General features: G+C 38.1%; 1 protein-coding gene across 1 annotated transcript; it reads right to left on the reverse strand.

Moving 5' to 3' along the window:
* LOC125121384 (olfactory receptor 1J4-like) lies at window positions 1-984 on the reverse strand. Its single transcript, XM_047769612.1, has one exon. The coding sequence runs from the start codon at window positions 982-984 to the stop codon at window positions 43-45; it is 942 nt and encodes a 313-aa protein (XP_047625568.1). The 3' UTR covers window positions 1-42.
* Between the last annotated feature and the right edge of the window lie 18,392 nt (window positions 985-19,376).

A 19,376-nucleotide genomic window follows, 5' to 3' on the forward strand; every position in this document is an offset into this window, starting at 1 on the left:
TGACAAGGTTAGTGAGTATGTAATTACATGGTTAGCTGATTCTCACTTGGCAAAAAGATTATTGTTTCTGAAAAAACTCCCCAGAGCCAATGTCATGTCTCTGTTTCTCAGGCTGTAGATGAAAGGGTTCAGCATGGGGGTGACCATTGCATACATCACAGAAGCAATGATGTCTTTGTCATGGGACTGGCCTGATGAGGAGGAAAAGTACAGGGCCATCATTGTCCCATAGAACAGAGACACCACAGAGAGGTGGGAGCCACAGGTGGACAAGGCTTTGCAGATCCCTTTAGTAGAGGGGACCCTCAAGATGGAGTGCCCTATGCATCCATAAGAGACAAGGATGCCACTCAGTGGAAGAATGAGGCCCACAGACCCTACAGTGAATATGAAGAGCTCATTGAGAGAGGTGTCTGAGCAGGACAGCCTGAGTAGGACAGCAAGGTCACAGAAGAAGTGGGGGATGATGTTTTCAGCACAGAAGGACAGTTGCAAAAGGAGGAGGGTGTGAATTAGGGCAATGTCACAGGAAAGGAGCCAGGATCCAGCCAAGAGACACAGACACAGCTCCTCCCTCATGATGATGGTATGATGTAGAGGGTGACAAATGGCCACATACCTGTCATAGGCCATCACTGCAAGAAGAAGGTTATCAATGCAAGCAAAAATTATGAAAAAATACACCTGTGTTACACACGCTGTATAGGGAATGGATTGATACTGAGTCTGCATGTCCATCAGCATCTTAGGGACAGTGACAGATGAAAAGGAGACATCTGTGAGGGCCAAGTGGCTGAGGAAGAAGTACATGGGGATGTGGAGGTGAGGGTCCAGCCTGATGAGCAGGATGATGAGCAGGTTCCCCAGCACTGTGGTCAGATACATGCCCAGGAACAGGGCAAAGAACAGGCCCTGTTGCTCTGGATGGATGAGGAGCCCCAGGAGGAGGAACTTGGACACGCTGCTCTGGTTCTCCCTCCTCATGCTGCTTTTCTCTCTTCTGAGAATGAAGAGAGGTCAGAAATTCCAAGAACTTAGAAGTACTGAGCATATCAGTTATCAAGTGGTCACATGGTTTCTCAGAATGAGTGTGTCAGTGTACAGACAGATCTCACTGCACTGCACTCACACACTGATGCCTCACAACTTGAGACAGCAACACAACTTGATTTGTCTGAACACTGACTCTATAACATGGAGAAAATATATGACTTCAATCAAAACCTTCGGTAGAATTAAAAAAAAGCTCATTATCTTTTTTACAATGTGGAAACATTATGATAGACAGTAGGGAGGGAGTAATAAATAAGCACAGTCCTTCCTATGACTCTACAGTGAGGCTGCTTATGTGCTTATGTGCTTTTGTCTGTTTTACACACACAGACACACACACACAGACAAGGATGGACATTATATACACATGCACACCACTTAAGCATTATTTGGTAGATTAATGTACCAAGTACAAAAAAGTGGTCAACACAGAAGTTACTTTTTATTATTAACATGACTATAAGAAATATTAAAGAAATAAAGATAAAAGAAAGGAAAAGGAAAGATAGAAAGAAGAAAGAAAAAAATAAAAGAAAAAAATTGGAGGAAAGAAAGATAAAGAAGATGAAATAAATGAAGGAAGGAAATAAGATAGGAAGGAGGGAGGAAATAAGGAAGGAAAAGACAAACATTAAAAAAGTTCCTCTGCCAAGAGGGAGGGGGAGGGAGTGGGAAGGACTGGGAGTCTGGGGTTAATAGATGCAGAGCTTTGCCTTTGGAATGGATAAGCAATGAGATCCTGCTGTATAGCACTGGGATCTATGTCTAATCACTTGGGATGAATCTATACTTTATGTTTAACCAGGTCATCACACTGTACAGTAGAAAATTGACAGAACACTGTAAACAGGCTATAATGAAAATAGTAAAACTCAAAATAGAGGAAAAAAAAAATGATGAGCAAGGGGAGGGGGGCAGAGATCAGGCTCTGCTATTGTTCCAAAACAAAGCAAATGACCTCAGCCTGGAAAGGAGTGGGGTAGACTGGGAATTTGGTGTTAATAGATGCAAGCTATAGCCTTTGGAATGGATAAGCAATGAGATTCTGCTGTATAGAACTGGGGATGATATCTAGTCACTTATGACGGAGCATGATAATGTGAGAAAAAAGAATGTATAAATGTAAAAAATGAAAATAAAGTTGAGAGACAAAAATAAAAAAGTTCCTCAAAAAATTCAATGGAATTTCCATATGACTAAGGAATTTTACTTCTGCTTGTATACCCAGAATAATTGAAAGCAGGGGCCAAAGAGGTATTTATACACCCATATTTAAGACAGCATATTATTATGCCTTAAAAAAGGAAAAAAATGCTGATACAGCCACAACATGAATGGACCTTGAAGACCTAATGCTAAGTAAAATCATGGAGTCACAAATGTGTAAATACTGAAAGATTCCATTCATATGAGATTCCTAGAAGAGTCAAATTAATAGACACAAAAAATGGAATGGTGATTGACATGGGGTGGTGTGGGGTGGAAAATGAGGAGTTATTTTTCAGTGGTTACAGAGTTTCCCCTTGGGAAGAGTAAAAATTCTGGAGGCGGATGGTGGTGGTGGTTGTAGAACAACATGAATTACTTAATTCCACAGAAATGTATGCAAAAATTATTGAAATGTTAAATATTGTTACATATATTTTATCACAATACTTTTTTAATTTGGAAAATATATCATGAGTCAACAAATATTGAAAAAAATAGCAATCAAAATGAAAATGACCCAATAAATAGATAAATAAGCTCATGATTTGGGCAGGATCGGTAAGCAGATATTAGGAACTAAAGATGACAAAGATACAGGAGGCCATCAATCAAGATAAAGTAGCTTCCCAAAAATATGTGTTTACTTCTGAGGTCTCGCTCTCACATCCAGAAAACAGTACAGGCCCAAAATATGGATGGCCCTTGAAGATGACTGGATTCACAGAACTTGACTCATTGCATTTTTAAAATTTTTTCGAAGAAATAGCTTCCTTCATATCTGCCATTGACTCTCTCACTCTCATCACCAGGGTTTTAAAATGGCTCAGTTCTGAGCATACATGCAAAGTGGGGGACATGAGAATTTGCCTGATGCAGTGACCAGAGCTCCAAGATATTAGAGCTGCTATAAGACCAAGGGCCTATATCAGAATTCACAGTCATCTGATTAAATAGACAAGGTTTCTAAATTGGCCCCACATTGTTCCCCAGAGTGGAAATGTGGAAATCATTAAACATCAATAGCAAATATTGTGAGAAGTTCAGGAGCCTTCAAACCATCTGGACAGAGTACCAACAACTTAGATAAATAGGACTTTGCTGCCTGTTTATGTCCAGAGGTGTGAGAAAGGGACAGACAGGCTTGAGGCTATATAAGCAGGTCAAATGTATACACATATTTCCAAGCCCCTCACATGGCCCTCTCTCCTCTACAGATATCCAAGGAGAGGAAAAGTAGATTGTGAGTGTGTTATACAAAGAAACAGACATTCAGCATGACACATAGTGACATAAAAACAAAACCCAGGTGCTCCTTTTTGGCCTTCTCTAACCTATGCTAATCTGAGTTGGAAGTGAGGTTTATATGGACTCATACCAACTAATTTACAAGTTTAAAATGAAATCTTTTGTCACACAACTTTAAAAACATGTAAATAAGCACACTTCTACACTGTTGGTGGGGATGTAAAATGGAGTGGCCATTATGGAAAATGGTATTGAGATTCCCCATGACATTCAAATTAGAACTTCCACATGATCCAGCAATCCTACTTCTGGGTGTAGACCAGAAAAGACTGGAATAAAGATCTCAAGATGTATCTCCTCTCCCATGTGCATTACAGCTCTGTTCACAATAGATAAGTATAGACAAAATCCACGTGTCCATCAACAGGTGGATGGATAAATATGGCATATACACACAATGGTCTATAATTTTGCCTTTAAAAAAGGAAATCCTGCCATTTCTGACAATAAGTATGAATCAGGAGGATGTTATGCTAATTGAAATAAGCCAGTCCTACAAGGACAAATATTGCATGATTTCACTTTGAGAAACTCACAGAATCAGAGAGTACATGACAGTCACCAAGGGTAGGGGGAAGGGGAAATGTAGTGTTGATATTTAATTGAAATAAAGTGTCAGTTATGCAAGATGAATTAGTTCTAAAAACCTGCTATACAGCATCATGCCTAGAGTCAAAAATACTATACTATGCACCTAAGAATTCCTTAAAATAGTAGATCTTATGTTAAGGTTTCTTACCATAAGAAAAGGACACAAGGACATTTTGAGAAGAAATGGATATATTGATGATCTTGATTTTGGTGGTAGTTTCATAAGTGTGTGCGCAAGTGTTTCTAATGGCCTCAAAATAATATACATTAAATAGGTAGAGTTTTGTGTATATCAACTGTATCTCACAAGCTGTTTAAAAATAAATAACACACCAAGACCACATCCAGTCACCCACACAACTCACAAACCACTGAGACACACAGAAACTCCACTACATGAACAAAGAGTCACTTATGGACAAACCCAACACACAAATAACATAAAAAGAAGAAACATGCACACAGAAACCCAAGTACACACACACACGTATTGCAGATTTTCAGACTCCATGGTCTATTATTAGAACTGTACAATAGGACTTTCCACAAGGAGGGAAATACTCTAGAGCTGTGTTGCCCAATACAGCAGCACCTGTCTCATGTGGCTACTGGAGATTTGATATATAAGTAGTGCAACAGAAGAACCCACATTTTAATTTTAGATCATTTAAATTAATTTTAATGTTATGGCCACTTGAGGTTGGTGGCACCACGTATGCCAGTGTGTGAAACAGTCATTAAAAGCACATGGTTATACAAGCGACATAAACACACATTTTCTCTACCTCTTTCTCCTAGTCTTCACATCAACACACACATCTAGGCCAAGTGATGGTTCCCAAACTTGCTGTGATCTGTGCTGGACCAGGTTACTATCTGAGGAGTGATCTCTTATGCCTCCATGGTAGGAGGATATTTAGCACTTCCCCACCTCTTTACATGAATTAAAACAATGATGGAAATTTCCACATTTACCAACAGGGCTGAGACCTCAGAGGCCATGCCCCCAAGCTTCTGGTTAGAGAAGAAGACAATGGAGTTAATTGTCCAATTTCTTGCCTTCCTCTTTTCTTTTTCTTTTTTTTTTTTTTTTTTTTGTCTTTTTGCTATTTCTTTGGGCCGCTCCTGTGGCATATGGAGGTTCCCAGGCTAGGGGTTGAATCGGAGCTGTAGCCACCGGCCTACGCCAGAGCCACAGCAACGCAGGATCCGAGCCGTGTCTGCAACCTACACCACAGCTCACGGCAACGCTGGATCGTTAACCCACTGAGCAAGGGCAGGGACCGAACCCGCAACCTCATGGTTCCTAGTCAGATTCGTTAACCACTGCACCACGACAGGAACTCCCTTGCCTTCCTCTTGAGGTGGATCCAGTGCAGGGACCAAAGGGGCTGAACTACAGGAGTCCCAGAAGGTTTCTCTAATGTCTACATCAGTCTTCCCTCTGCCTCCTCATGAGGAGGAGAGACCATGAATACCCTTGAACTTTGAAGAACCTACAATGGAATCTGCCACTCCATCCACTGCAGAAAAGACCAAACAGAGTAGGACCAGATCTTGAGTTTCCCACACCACTGACCCTGAAGTGTGTTGGAGCTCACATCCCATCACCATCATTTATTCCATCCATGTGAAACCACAAAAGACCCACAAAAGCCAAAGCCATCTAGAGCAAAATGGACAGAACTGGAGGCATCACACAGCCTCATTGCAAACTATATTCCAACCTTTAGAAATCAACACAGAATGTTACTGACATTAAAATACACATGTGAAAAATGGAGCAGAATATAGATCCCAGAAATCATACATGTATGATCAATCGATATTTAACCAGGGAACCAAAACCACACAATGTGGAAAGGGTAGTCTCTTCTATAAATGGTGCTGTGAAACTGGATATCCACAAACAAAAGCATGAAAGTGAATCCCCAACAGTAAAAACAACTGTCTGTGCCATCCCATTATGGAGACATAAATGTTTTCCACATTTGCTGGCAAAAACTTGGACATGAAGGAGTTATTCAAGTGCATCTCACAATCCACAGCCATGTTCCAACAACATGGATTGATGTAGAAGGTATTATGTTCTGTGAAATATGACAGAGAGACAATGATAAATATCAAATTAAAACAACATATCAACAAGACTGAATGAAAACAGACTTATAAATACAGAGAAGTAACCACGGTTTCCAGAGTGGGTTGTGTCTCGGGGAGAGGGATGAAATAGGTGATGGGGATGATGAGAAACAAATTTCCAGTTATAAAATAAATAAATCACGGTTATTTAATATTTAGCATAAAGAATATGATCCATAATATCGTAAAATATTTTGGGGACAGGTAGTTAATAGTTTAATAATTGAGGTGATCATTTCATAATGTATGAAAATGTCAAATCACCAAATAATACAGCTAAAACTAAGGTAATATTGTTCATGAACTATACTTCACAAAGAGACTGGACAGGGACTTGAACCCTGGACCCTCAGATTAAAAGCACGATGCTCTACTAACTGATCTACCCAGGCCCTGCAAACTATCTCTATAAAAAGTATATGTCTGCTTGGTGTTAGAATGCTGAACATTTTAATGAATATTTTGGCTCTGGGCTAAAGACTTTACCCATGTTTCCTAATTAATAGCACACATTAGCCTTATTTTCCCAGATTTTTTCAAAAATTGCACAGCTGCTTTAAGAATTTGTTTTCTTTGGGAGTTCCCGTCGTGGCGCAGTGGTTAACAAATCCGACTAGGAACCATGAGGTTGCGGGTTCTGTCCCTGCCCTTGCTCAGTGGGTTAACGATCCGGCGTTGCCGTGAGCTGTGGTGTAGGTTGCAGACGCGGCTCGGATCCCGCCAGATGCGACTCAGATCCCGCGTTGCTGTGGCTCTGGCATAGGCCAGTGACTACAGCTCCGATTTGACCCCTAGCCTGGGAACCTCCATATGCTGCCGGAGCGGCCCAAAGAAATAGCAAAAAGACCAAAAAAAAAAAAAAAAGAATTTGTTTTCTTTGGAGTCCCTTTGTAGCTCAGTAGGTTAAGAAGCTGACTAATATCCATGAGAATGCAGGTTCCATGCCTGGCCTTGCTCAATGGGTAAAGGATCCTGCATTGCTGCAGGTGGACACTGTAAGCCACAGATGTGGCTCAGATCCCTTATTGCTGTGGCTGTAGTGTAGGCTGGCAGCTGTAGCTCCAATTCTACCCCTATCATGGGAACTTCCATATGCCACAGGTGTGGCCGTAAAAAGAAAAAAAAATCTAATTAATAGTGATTTTATCCTTGATCAGTTGATTAATGTGGTGTCTTCAAGGATCTCTACAATAAATATCTATTTCAACTTTTGCAATTAACTATCATTTGGTAGATATTTTGAAAATGTATAACCACGACACTGTTCTTTATACAGTTTCACCCACTGTATCTAACATCCATTGATGACTCTTATATTGAAAGAAACAATTGCAAATGTGGTGCCCAAATGGTTATTTTCTAATTTGATTATTTCCTCTATGCAGATTAGCTGAATTCTCCTATAGGAAGGAGCTTTACCTTACTCCACATTCATGTGTTTCTTCATTGATTTATTTATATCATCATGAACTCATGAATTCTTATTTATTCTCTGAGTTGTAACTCATTACTGATGTTATTCATCTTGTAACTCTAATTATTCAAGATTTGGCCAATGGGAGTCCATTCCATCTGGCTAATGTGCCCCAGTGATTATAGAACACTTTTTTTTTTAAAATTTATATATATATATATATATGTTTTTTTTTCCTAAAGTACAGCATGGTGACACAGTTACAATTAGATGTATACATTCTTTTTTCTCACATTACATGTTTCAACATAAGTGACTAGACAGAGTTCTCCATGCTACACAGCAGGATCCCATTGCTGATCCTGCCCAAAGGCAATATTCTGCATCTATTTACCCCAAGCACCCAGTCCCTCCCACACCCTCTCTTGAATAGACTTATAGAACCCTTATAATTTTCAAGCTCAGCAAACTTTTCTTGGTCTTGTCATGTCCTGGCCCCAGCCCTAGAATCAGCCATTTTTCTAAGTAACTTAGGTTGTTGTTAAAGGAGACTGATATTCAAAAATCAAATTTGGCATTACATGTGCGTGTTGCTTACAAGGCTTCTAAGTTATCTCGGAGAATACAGCCAGGAAACATATATAAAAGAAAAACAGGATGTAGAAACAAAAACAAGTAAACTAAAGGAATGGTTACCCCTAGGAGATGGGTCAGGAGTGGGACAGAAAGAATGGGAGATGGGGACCAGACAGATATCAATATCTAATTTCAATCATTTTATACACATTACAACCCATGAGTTCAAGATGGGATCTTCAACTGTAGTTTTACACCATAGAGTTCTTTCTAGCCTCTGTTTTTCCATGTGCATCTCACTTTTCTCCCATTCAGTAGTCATTCTCTTTTCCAGGACAAGTTTACTTATTTACTAAATCTTTGAATATATGTAATTTGAGAAACTTGAAACCAAACCACTGTTAATGACAAATTGATTCCAGCCCATAAAATTGGATTACCAAAAAAATGAGCACACAGTTCCTTTGTTACTCTGAGACTAGATTATAGACAAAACTCAGTGTTCAATAATAACTTAATTACTTTATTTTCCCCATTAGTCTGATTATGGTGTGAACTCAAAATATAGTTAGGCTCATTTTTTATTGAATTATATTTTGCTTTATTTCCCATTGAGATCTTCTCATTTTTTAGGAGGTAAAAGTTAAAACAGTTGAAACTATACAAACTAATATACTCACCTCCCCATATTTCTAGCCTATTCCCACCACACCCCTTGTAGGTAAGTAGTCTCATTAGTTTAAAATTGATTCCTCTTGTGTTTCTTCTTGCTCAATAGGAAGATGTATGTATATATTATTTTCCCTTTTTTTTTACATAGGAAATAGCATGCTATAGATGTTCTTTTATGCATTTCTGTTTTTCATTTAATAGTATATCTTGGAACTCCCTCCATATTGATTCATAAGTATATTTGCCATTACTTTTCATAGCTACAAATTACCAAAGTACTCAACTGCATTTATATCCCATAGTTTCCTTTTGAAGCCCTAGAATAAAATAGCAGTGAGAAATGTACTCAAGGCCACATAATTATATGCCTCAAAAGGTTAACACAGTAAATTTCATATTGTGTAGGACATTATACCATAATAAAAAAATAAGGAAAAGCAAGTCATAATCTCTACATAAAGAACAAAAAATATTTATAAAATAGTAATAATGTATGATTACTAAGTTAATCAAGGGGATATGAAATAACAAAATACATATTTAATTAGTCAAATAGGATCAAAAGAAATGAGACTATATATGAAATCAGATGTCTCATTTAGAAAACATGTGGAAACATGGAAAACATAAATTTAGATACAATCTGATTATATTAGATGTTAATAGATCAAATTCCCCAGAAATACAATGATTGGCAACTTACATAAAAGGAGTCAAATACATCCTACACTGTTACCCACTGACACTTTACAGCTATGAGGATATTAAAAAGTTTAAATGATGGAAAAGAAATGCCATATAAACACCAACTAAAAGACAGCTGGTATATCTACACTAATATCAGAGGATGTATATGAGATGTGAGGGTAGGAACCATTGCTAAAGAGAAATCTCCCCTCACTATAACTGCAATGATGTGCTGTTCAGTGGATGAGACAAGGCTCCCTATCATAGGGGAGCATTACTTTGTAGCACTTGCCAATTCCCATAGTTTAATTATGCCCATCATGGCTTATTTCAGTCCACCAGAATGTTGTCATAGATGGTGGAGTGAAAAGGGATGTTCACAATCATCTTGAAATCAATGCAAGCAAATTCCAGCACATGTTACAGAGAAGAATCAGGCCACAGAAAGCAGAACATGATGCTAAATCGGTGTGTTCTCAATAACATAGTATAAAAAATATATGTGAAAACAGACATATCTGAAAGGGGAAAAAGGCAAAAGAACAGTCACAATTATGTCACATATTTGTATAGGATTTTCCACATATTTTATAAGATATGATGAAGCAGAAAAAAAATAAAGATAAAGAATGCTTAACAATGCAAATCACAAGCTGGACCTTATTGACATATTAACACAATGTATGACAGCTGAATGCATATTCATTTAAAGTTAGAGTTGCCAACCTTATGACAATTTAAAGAGATAATCTCACTGTGCTCATGATTGCAATAAGAGGAATTAGAGATTGTTACTTTTCATCCTGCCTTTGAGTAGTATCTTGGGATCCTATATTCTGAGTGTCTTTTCCACCAAGAGACTCTTTAAAGTGTGTTCCACCTCTGGATCCAATCTCTTTGTAGTGTCTTTATACCACAGCACACTTGCCAGTGATTTCTTTTTCTCCTCATCATGGGACTCCAATGACAAAGACATAACTGCTTCCATTGTGTATGTAGTAGTTACTCCCATGCTAAACCCATTCATCTACAGCCTCAGGAACAGAGACATAAAACAAGCCTTATAGGTATTTTCAAGAGGGCTAACTTCTGTTGACAAATATCTCTAAGGCCTATTTTATGTCTCTGTTCCTGACATGGGGGTGACAAATGGTCACATACCTGTCATATATCATCACTGCAAGAAGGTTACCAATACAACCAAAAAACATGAAAAACAATAGGTCTGTGTTACACATCCTGCATAGGAAATGGTTTGATCCTGCATCTGAATGTTTAGGGACAGTGATGGATGAAAAGGTGATGTCCACGAGGGCCAAGTGGCTGAGGAAGAAGTGCATGGGGGTGTGGAGGCGAGGGTCCATCCTGATGACCAGGATGATGAGTAGGTTCCCCAGCACTGTGGTCAGATACATGCCCAGGAACAGGGCAAAGACATGCCCTGCTGCTCTGGCCACATGGGAAGCCCCAGGAGGAGGAACCTGGACACATGGCTCTGGTTCTCCCTCCTCATCCTCCTCTCCTGTCTCCTGGGGAAGGAGGGGAATGGGCATATCAGAGGCTTTGAATTCATGTTTGTGACCACAACACTAGGTCTCTCACCTTCTCATGGAGAAAAAGAAAAACTGCCTGCATTTCTTTTATCACCCAGTGTTGTCAAAGCAGGTGACACAAGTTCAACACTCAACATGATTCCTTTCAATTAAAATAAGAGAAGATTCTTCCTTTTTTCTCTTTTTAATCAACCATGTTTCTGACACTATGCTACTATTTGGACACAGAAGAATAAATACAACATAGAGGACGTCTTTCCTCAGGATACTAACTCTAGAGGGATCACCTAACCAAGGACTAAATAAAGGTATAAACCTGAAGCATGATTCACTGTGTTATGATTTTTTCCCTCCCCTTTCTCGCTCTAGGATTTGGCACGCTAAATCTCTCTTTGGCCTTGTGTGGTCCCTCTAAATGTGAAAATGCCATCATCATCATATTGTCATAGAGTTAACATAAAGGATTCTAATTTGTTAGGCATAAATACCTAAAAACAATGTCCTGCATCAAATAAACACCAAAAATTAAATAGATTATTTTTATGAGAGGATATGTATACCCCCAAAACTAGTATCAAATTTCAGAATTTAATAAAACAGTATTACCTTCATCAGACAACTATCAAAAGAGATTTCAAAGCATAGTATAATCTTTAGTAAAGTTTCACCATGAATCTTTGTGTTAATTCAACAAATGAACAGCTAATAATAAGTATACTTATGTACTGATGAGCATTAAAGTAGAAATGCAAATACTATTATAATAATTATCATATAAAATAGTATAAAATACCACATAAAATAAGTTCCATTTATGGAAACATAAAATTGATGTAAACCATGGTAGAAAGATAAAAATGAATGGAAAGGTGAAGCACTTTGACCTTGTCCTTTATTTTCAATTCTGTTTTATTTGGATTTCCATCAGGAAGCAGAATTAATTTTAAAAGAAGTAAATCAAATATGAATGTCCACTGGGGAAAATAAATCCCTCTTCCCATCCTAGGCTATGATCTATCATGGGAAACAAGAATCTCATAGGAAGGGCCAGGAAGGAGGTCTCCCCACATCTCCTTCTGGGCTCCCATGCACAGGGCATCTTCTTGCTAACTCTTCCTAAGGACAGTGTTGCCTCATAGTCTGCCCTAAGAACCATCTGCCTGAGAATCACCTGGCCCAAGGTCTCATGAATGAGTATCACTGGATGTGGAGCTGGAATATGCTTCTTTAACAATCTCCCCAAGTGATTCTACAGAATATCCCAGTTTAGGTACCACTGCCTTAGGGCATCTGTCCTGGAGGCAGGAAGAGGAATACTGAGCAATTAACACAGGTTTAATGCATATCTCTTACCAAGAGCTTGGTGCCCTGTGCCCTTGTGTCCTCTCCCTGGTGGGTAAAGCATAATCTTCACCTCTCCATTTCTGAAGGGGATGAACTAACAGAGGAGAAAGCTCCAGGCTCATGACTTTTCTCTCTGATCACAGTGAGAGATTCAGGACCATAGGAGTTGCGATTATATCTGGTCCTTGGGTGTCCTACAGAAAAGGTGAGAAGCCAGTCCATACTCCTGGCATCTAGATCACTTGAGCATAAATTTCAGAGCAGAATAGCATATCTTTCATAAGAAGCGTGTGTGTGTGTGTGTGTGTGCACATATATGTGAACATATGTGCTCAGCACTTCCGTGAACTCTTTAAGTAACTTATTACTCCTATTTCCTGAAGATGGATAGAGGAGATAATCTTTGCTTCTATCTGTGAACTTTCCTGATAAGAGCTTTTTATATTTTAGATTGTACATGTTGATGAGGTCATGAGAGGGTATTTTTTGGTATATAAATATATATATATATAAAATTATATTTTAGGGTATATTTGCTTTACACTGTTGTGTCAATTTCTGATGGAGAGTTAACTCACCCAGTCATATATAGATAGATAGATAGATAGATAGATAGATATAGATATAGATATAGATATATACACACACTTTATATATACTTTATATATATATACTTTATATATATATACTTTATATATATACTTTATATATATATTATTTATATAACTATATATATACTATATATACATTCTTTTTTGCATATTATCTTCTATCATTTTCTATCCTATGAGATTGGATAGAGAGTTTGTTGTTTCAGGAGATGTAGAATAAAGATAAACATAAGTACTAGCAAAAATATATATAAATGTCACTAATATTTTTAATTTTTCAAGCAGAGGTAGTTCAAAACTGAGCTCCAAGACACTTTGAGTCCAAGCAACAGGTTTCCTTCTTTTTTCTTCAACTTTTGTGTGATGCACACTTTGACTATTTATTTTTGATCCACTTTGCTTTGGCTATATGTCATAGAAACTTCCTCAGAATAAACTTATTAATGGATTTATATTTCAAAACTCCAATATTTAACAATTTGAAGGTCAAGACTTATGTCTGTTTCTAAAAGTGAAGGAACAAAATGTAAATTATGTAGATTTTAATTTTAAATTCATCTCCCAGGTCATTTTTTTCTCTACAAATTATACATAGCTGCAAATGATGACTAAGAGGCTGACTCTCACCTAAATGATGAAAAAATGCCACTGATCCAGTTTCTCTTCTGTATTCAACTCACTTATCTGATAGTAAGTTCTCTCATATCACATGATGATTCCATCCACTTTAAAGGGTAATTGTAGGGTCATGGCAAAGCAGACAGACCTTGGCATATTTAGCAGTAGAAAAGCCTCCTCTTTACCTTGCTCCTACAAATCATAAGTGATGCTTTCTGCTTCTCTCCTATTCCATTCATGCCAGCAGACAAGAGAGGAGCATGAGGAGGGAGAACCAGAGAAGTGTGTCTGAGTTCCTCCTCCTGGGGCTCCCCATCCAGCCAGAGCAGCAGGGCATGTTCTTTGCCCTGTTCCTGGGCATGTACCTGACCATGGTGCTGGGGAACCTGCTCATCATCCTGCTCATCAGGCTGGACCCTCTCCTCCAAACCCCAGTGTATTACTTCCTCAGCCACTGGGTCCTCACAGATACCTCTCTTTCATCTATCACTGTCCCTAAGATGCTAATGAAGAAGTAGACTCAAGATCAATTCATTGCTCAAGGAGAGTGTGTAACACAGACATATTTTTCATATTTTTTGCCTGCATTGATATACTTACACATATACCAACATTGCTGTGAACTACAGTGTAGGTCACAGACCCATCTCTGATCCTGCCTTGCTGTGGCTGTGGTATAGGCCAGATGCTGCATCTCTGATTCTACCCCAGCCTGGGATTTTCCATAAGTTAGGGGTTTGGCCCTAAAATAAAACAAAAATGGGGGTGAGTGGGAGAGGAAGAGTGCTGGTGTGGGGTTCATAATTTAAGACCATGTGGTCTAGGTAGACCTTATGGGGAAGGTAGCATCCAAAGACTTGCAAGGACAGGGAAGTGAACCATGGGGCTTCCTGGGCAAAAGCATGGAGATCAGCACCTACAAATACTCTGAAGGGAGAGGGTGCCTGGTCTATCCCAGGGATGGATATTATTGGAGCCTCTGTACCTGGACAGGATTAAGTGGGAGAGGGATGGTGGGTGATAATTTCAGAGATATCAGAGGGCCAGATTCATAGGGCACTTAAGGTCATAGTAGATGTATTAGCCAAGACTCTCCAGAGAGGGAGAACAAAGTGTGTGTGTGGTGTGTGGTGTGTGTAAGATAAAGAGACTTATGGAGTTCCTGTTGTGACAGTATAGGATTGATGGCATCTCTGCAATTTGTTAAAGGATCCAGTTTCCACAGCTGTGGTGTAGACTGCAACAGCAGCTCTTATGTGATTCCTGGCCTAGGAACTTCTGTGTGCCATGGGATGGCCAAAAAAAAGAAGAAGAGAGAGAGAGAGATTTTGATTTTAAAGAATTGGCTAGGATTTTGTGTTTGACTCAGTGGAAATGAACCTTACTAGCATCCATGAGAATGTAAGTACAATTCCTGGCCTTGCTCAGAGTGTCAGGCATCTGGGGTTGCTGTGAGTTGTGGTATAGGTTGAAGAGGCAGCTTGGATCCTACATTGCTCTGGCTGAGGCTTAGGGCAGAAGCTACAGCTATATGTGACTCCTAGCTTGGGAATTTCCATAGGTCATGGGTGTGGTCTTAAAAGCAGAAAAAACAGAAAGAAAAAGAAAGAAAGAAAGAAAGAAAGAAAGAAGAAGGAAGGAAGGAAGAGAAAGAAAGAAAGAAGAAAGAAGAAAGAAAGAAAGAAACGAAAAAGAAAGAAGAAGAAGGCAGGAATGAAAGGAAGGAAGGAAGGAGGAAGGAAGGAAGAAGGAAGTAAGGAAGGAAGGAAAAGAAAAGAAAGAAAAGAAAGAAAAGAAAAGAAAAGAAAAGAAAATAAAATAAGAATAAAATAAAGAACTTTAAAGTCATAAATAAATTCACATAAAATAAACTATACCATAAAAAATGAAAGTAATTAATTATTTAATAGTAGAAAAGAAGATTAAAAAATAAATAAAAGAAATTAATTAACTTATAACATACACAATTAAATTGAATTTAATTTAATTAAATTAATTTAATAAATTCAAAGTTTATAAAATAATATATATAATAGTATATAAGATAATATAATATACATAATATTAAATTAATTAAATTAAAAAGTAAATAATAAAACTAAATAAGGAAGAAACTGACTATGGAGGCCAGCATGTGTAAAGTCTGCAGGGTAGGTTGTCAGGCTGGAAACCCAGGGAAAAGTTGCAGTTTGAGTCTGAAGGCAGGCTGCTAACAGAAGTGCCTCTTCTTTGTGGAAGCTCATTCTTTTTCTTAAGGTCCTTAACTGATTGATAAGGCCCACCCTCATTATGAAGGACAGCCTGCTTTATTCAGAGTCTTTGGATTACAATGTTAATCTCACCCACAAATATACTTTCATGGAAACATCTAGAAGTGCATTTGATCAAATATCTGCAACCTATCCAAGTTGACATAAAAAATTATCCATCATATTTGCATTTTTGGTTCTCAGTCTGATTTGAAAACCTGCTGGAAGGGATTCAATAGAGGGATAACAGAGCCATACTTGATTTTGTTATTGTTTCTTTACAAACACCCAGATTTTTGCAGGTATAAATGACATACAATAAACTTTAATACCTAAACTTACTATTTGACTCAGAAAACTGAATATAAGACTACAATGTGATCCAGCCATCCCACTCCTGGGCATATATAGAGATAAAATTTCAACTCAAAAACTTGCATGTACCACTGTGTACATAGCAGCACTTTTCATAATAACCAAGACTTGGAAATAACCTAGATGTCCATTAAGAGATGAATGGATACAGAAGAGGTGGTATATAGAGAGAATGGAATAGTACTCAGCCATAGAAAAGAATGCAGTAATGTCATCTGCAGCAATATGATGCATATAGATAGTCTCTTAATAAGAGAAATAAGTCAGAAAGACAAACATCATAGGACATCCTTTACATGTGGAATCTAAAACATGACACAAATGAACCTACCTATAAAATAGAAATAGTCATTGACATACAGAACAGACTTGTGCTTGCCAAGGGGGAGGAGAGAGAAGTGGGATGGATGGGGAGTTTTGGGTTATTAGATGCAAAATTTACATTCAGAAAGGATAAGCAATGAGGCCCTACTGTATAGCACAGGGAACTATATCCAGTCTCTCGGGATAGACAATGATGGGAGAGAATATAAGAAAGGGAACTGTATATCTATGGGACAGGGTCTTGTTGTTATACTTCAAATATGGGCACAACAATGTAAATAAACTTTAATTTTAAAAAAAAGTTAAAGAAAATAGAGTATATCATTTGACTAGTTTTGACATTTGCACACACCCATGAAATTACCACCACAGTCATCAAGATCAGGAATTTCCTTGATGTCTACCCTCCTGCCCTCTCTTTGCTCCTCCCAGATGTCCTCAGGGGAACCAGTAATCTGTTTCTGTCGCATGGATTAGTTTGCATTACCTAGAAGCTTACTTCAGCAGAAACTTTCAGCAGAAACTTTTCTTGCTGCCTTCTTTCACTTGTGTGTTAGTATTTTGAGATTTATTCAGGTTGTACTATGGATCAATAGCTTCATTCTTTTAAATACTGAGTAGTATTCTATTTTAAGGATATACCATAGCTGTTGTATCCACTCATATAAACATTTTTTAATGTTTTTGTTATTTTTAAATTTAAAATTTAAAATTTTAAACTGTTTCTCTTAACTTTTTTAGTATTTGTCTACGATAGAGTTCATTAACTGTCAGTATTATCAGTGTGAATATCAATATTGGGAAATAGTGCTGGTCAATCAGGTCACTGAATTCTAATAGACATCCCTGATCTTTCAGGATCTCTCAGCTCTTAGACCCCATCTCAAGTCTCAGGTGTCTTCCTAATGATGAATATCCATTACTGAGATGACTTGGAGGAACCAATTTACATGAAGACTGATGGAGGTATATGCACTGAATTAAGGTTTATTACTTGGCAAAAGATAAACATGCATTTAGACAAGTTCAGGCAGGGAATTTACCCTGGTGATAGGACAATGAGCTCAGAAACTCACCTGAAGTGTGTGAGCGCTCATGTAAGTTAACAAAAATTTTAGGGCAGCTTCTTGGTCCTTTTTTTTTTTCTTTTCTAGCACTGCTCCCACAGCACATGGAGGCTCCCAGGCGAGGGGTCTAAAGGGAGATGCAGCCACTGGCCTATGCCAGAGCCACAGCAATGCAGGATCCCAGCCACATGTCTGTGACTTGCACCACAGCTCATGGCAATGCCGGATCCTCAACCCACTGATCAAGGCCAGGGATCAAACCCACGACCCCATGGTTCATTGTTGGATCCATTAACAAATGTAGGCTTTACATTCCCAGATTTTTTCAAAAATTGTAGAAGCTTCATCAAGAATTTGTATTCTTTGGAGTTCCCTTTGTGGCTCAGAGGGTTAAAAACCTGACTAGTATCCCTGGACTCACTCATTGGGTTAAGGATTCATCATTGCTACATGCTGCATTGTAGGCAGCAGATGCAGCTTGGATCCTGTGTTGCTGTTGCTGTGGCTGTGGTGTCAGCTGGTAGCTGTAGTTCTAATTCTACCTCTAGCCTAGGAACTGTCATATGCCTCAGACACAGCCCTAAAAGAAAAAGAAAAAAAAAAACTTTTGAATTACTAGTGATTTCATCATTGATTAACTGGTTAAGGTGCCCTCGGCCACATTCTCTAGAGTAAGTTACAATTTTAAACTTTGTAATTAACTAAGTTTCATTTGGTAGATATTTTGAGTTGTATAACCACAACACTTTTCTTAATACAATTTCGCTCACTACATATAACATCCATTGATGATACTTATATTAAACAAACTATTGCAAATGTGGTGGCCAAATGGTGATTTTCTAATTTGATCATTTCCTCTGTGTTGATTAGCTTTTTCTCCTATAGGAAGGAACTTCCCCTTACTCCACAACCATTTACTTTTTTCATTGATTTATTTATATCAACATGGACTCATGAATTCTTATTGATTCTTTGAGTTGTAACCCATTAATTATGTTATTCATTTTGAAACAGTAACTATTCTAGATTTGGCCAATGGGAGACCTTCCAGCTGGCTTCTGTTTCCCCATGATTCTTTGAGCACCTTTTATTTTCAAGTTCAGCAAAATTTCCCTGGACTTGTCATGTCCTGGCCCCAGCCCTAGAATCTGACATTTCTTTCTAAGTAATTTTTATTCCTGTTAGAAGAGACTCATACTCAAAAATCAAATTTGTCATTGTATGTGTTCATTGCATATAAGGCTTATAAAAGATCTCAGAGAATACAGCCAGGAAACAAATGTAACAGAAACACAGGATGTAGAAAATAGAAACAAGCAAACTAAAGGAATGGTTACCTATAAGTGGTGAGTCAGGAGTGGGACAGAAAGAATGGGAGATGGGAACCAGACAGATATTGATATATAATTTCAATCTTTCTATACACATTGCAACCCATGAGTTCAAGTTGATATCTTAATTTCTAGCTCAAGACCACAGAGTTCTTTCTAGCCTCTCTTATTTCATGTACATCACACCCTTCCTCCAGTGAGGATTCAGTCCCTTTTTCAATACAAGTTTACTTGTTTACTTAATCTTTGAGT

The sequence above is a fragment of the Phacochoerus africanus genome, chromosome 2 (assembly GCF_016906955.1).
Source record: "Phacochoerus africanus isolate WHEZ1 chromosome 2, ROS_Pafr_v1, whole genome shotgun sequence".
In the NCBI taxonomy this organism is placed as follows: domain Eukaryota; kingdom Metazoa; phylum Chordata; class Mammalia; order Artiodactyla; family Suidae; genus Phacochoerus; species Phacochoerus africanus.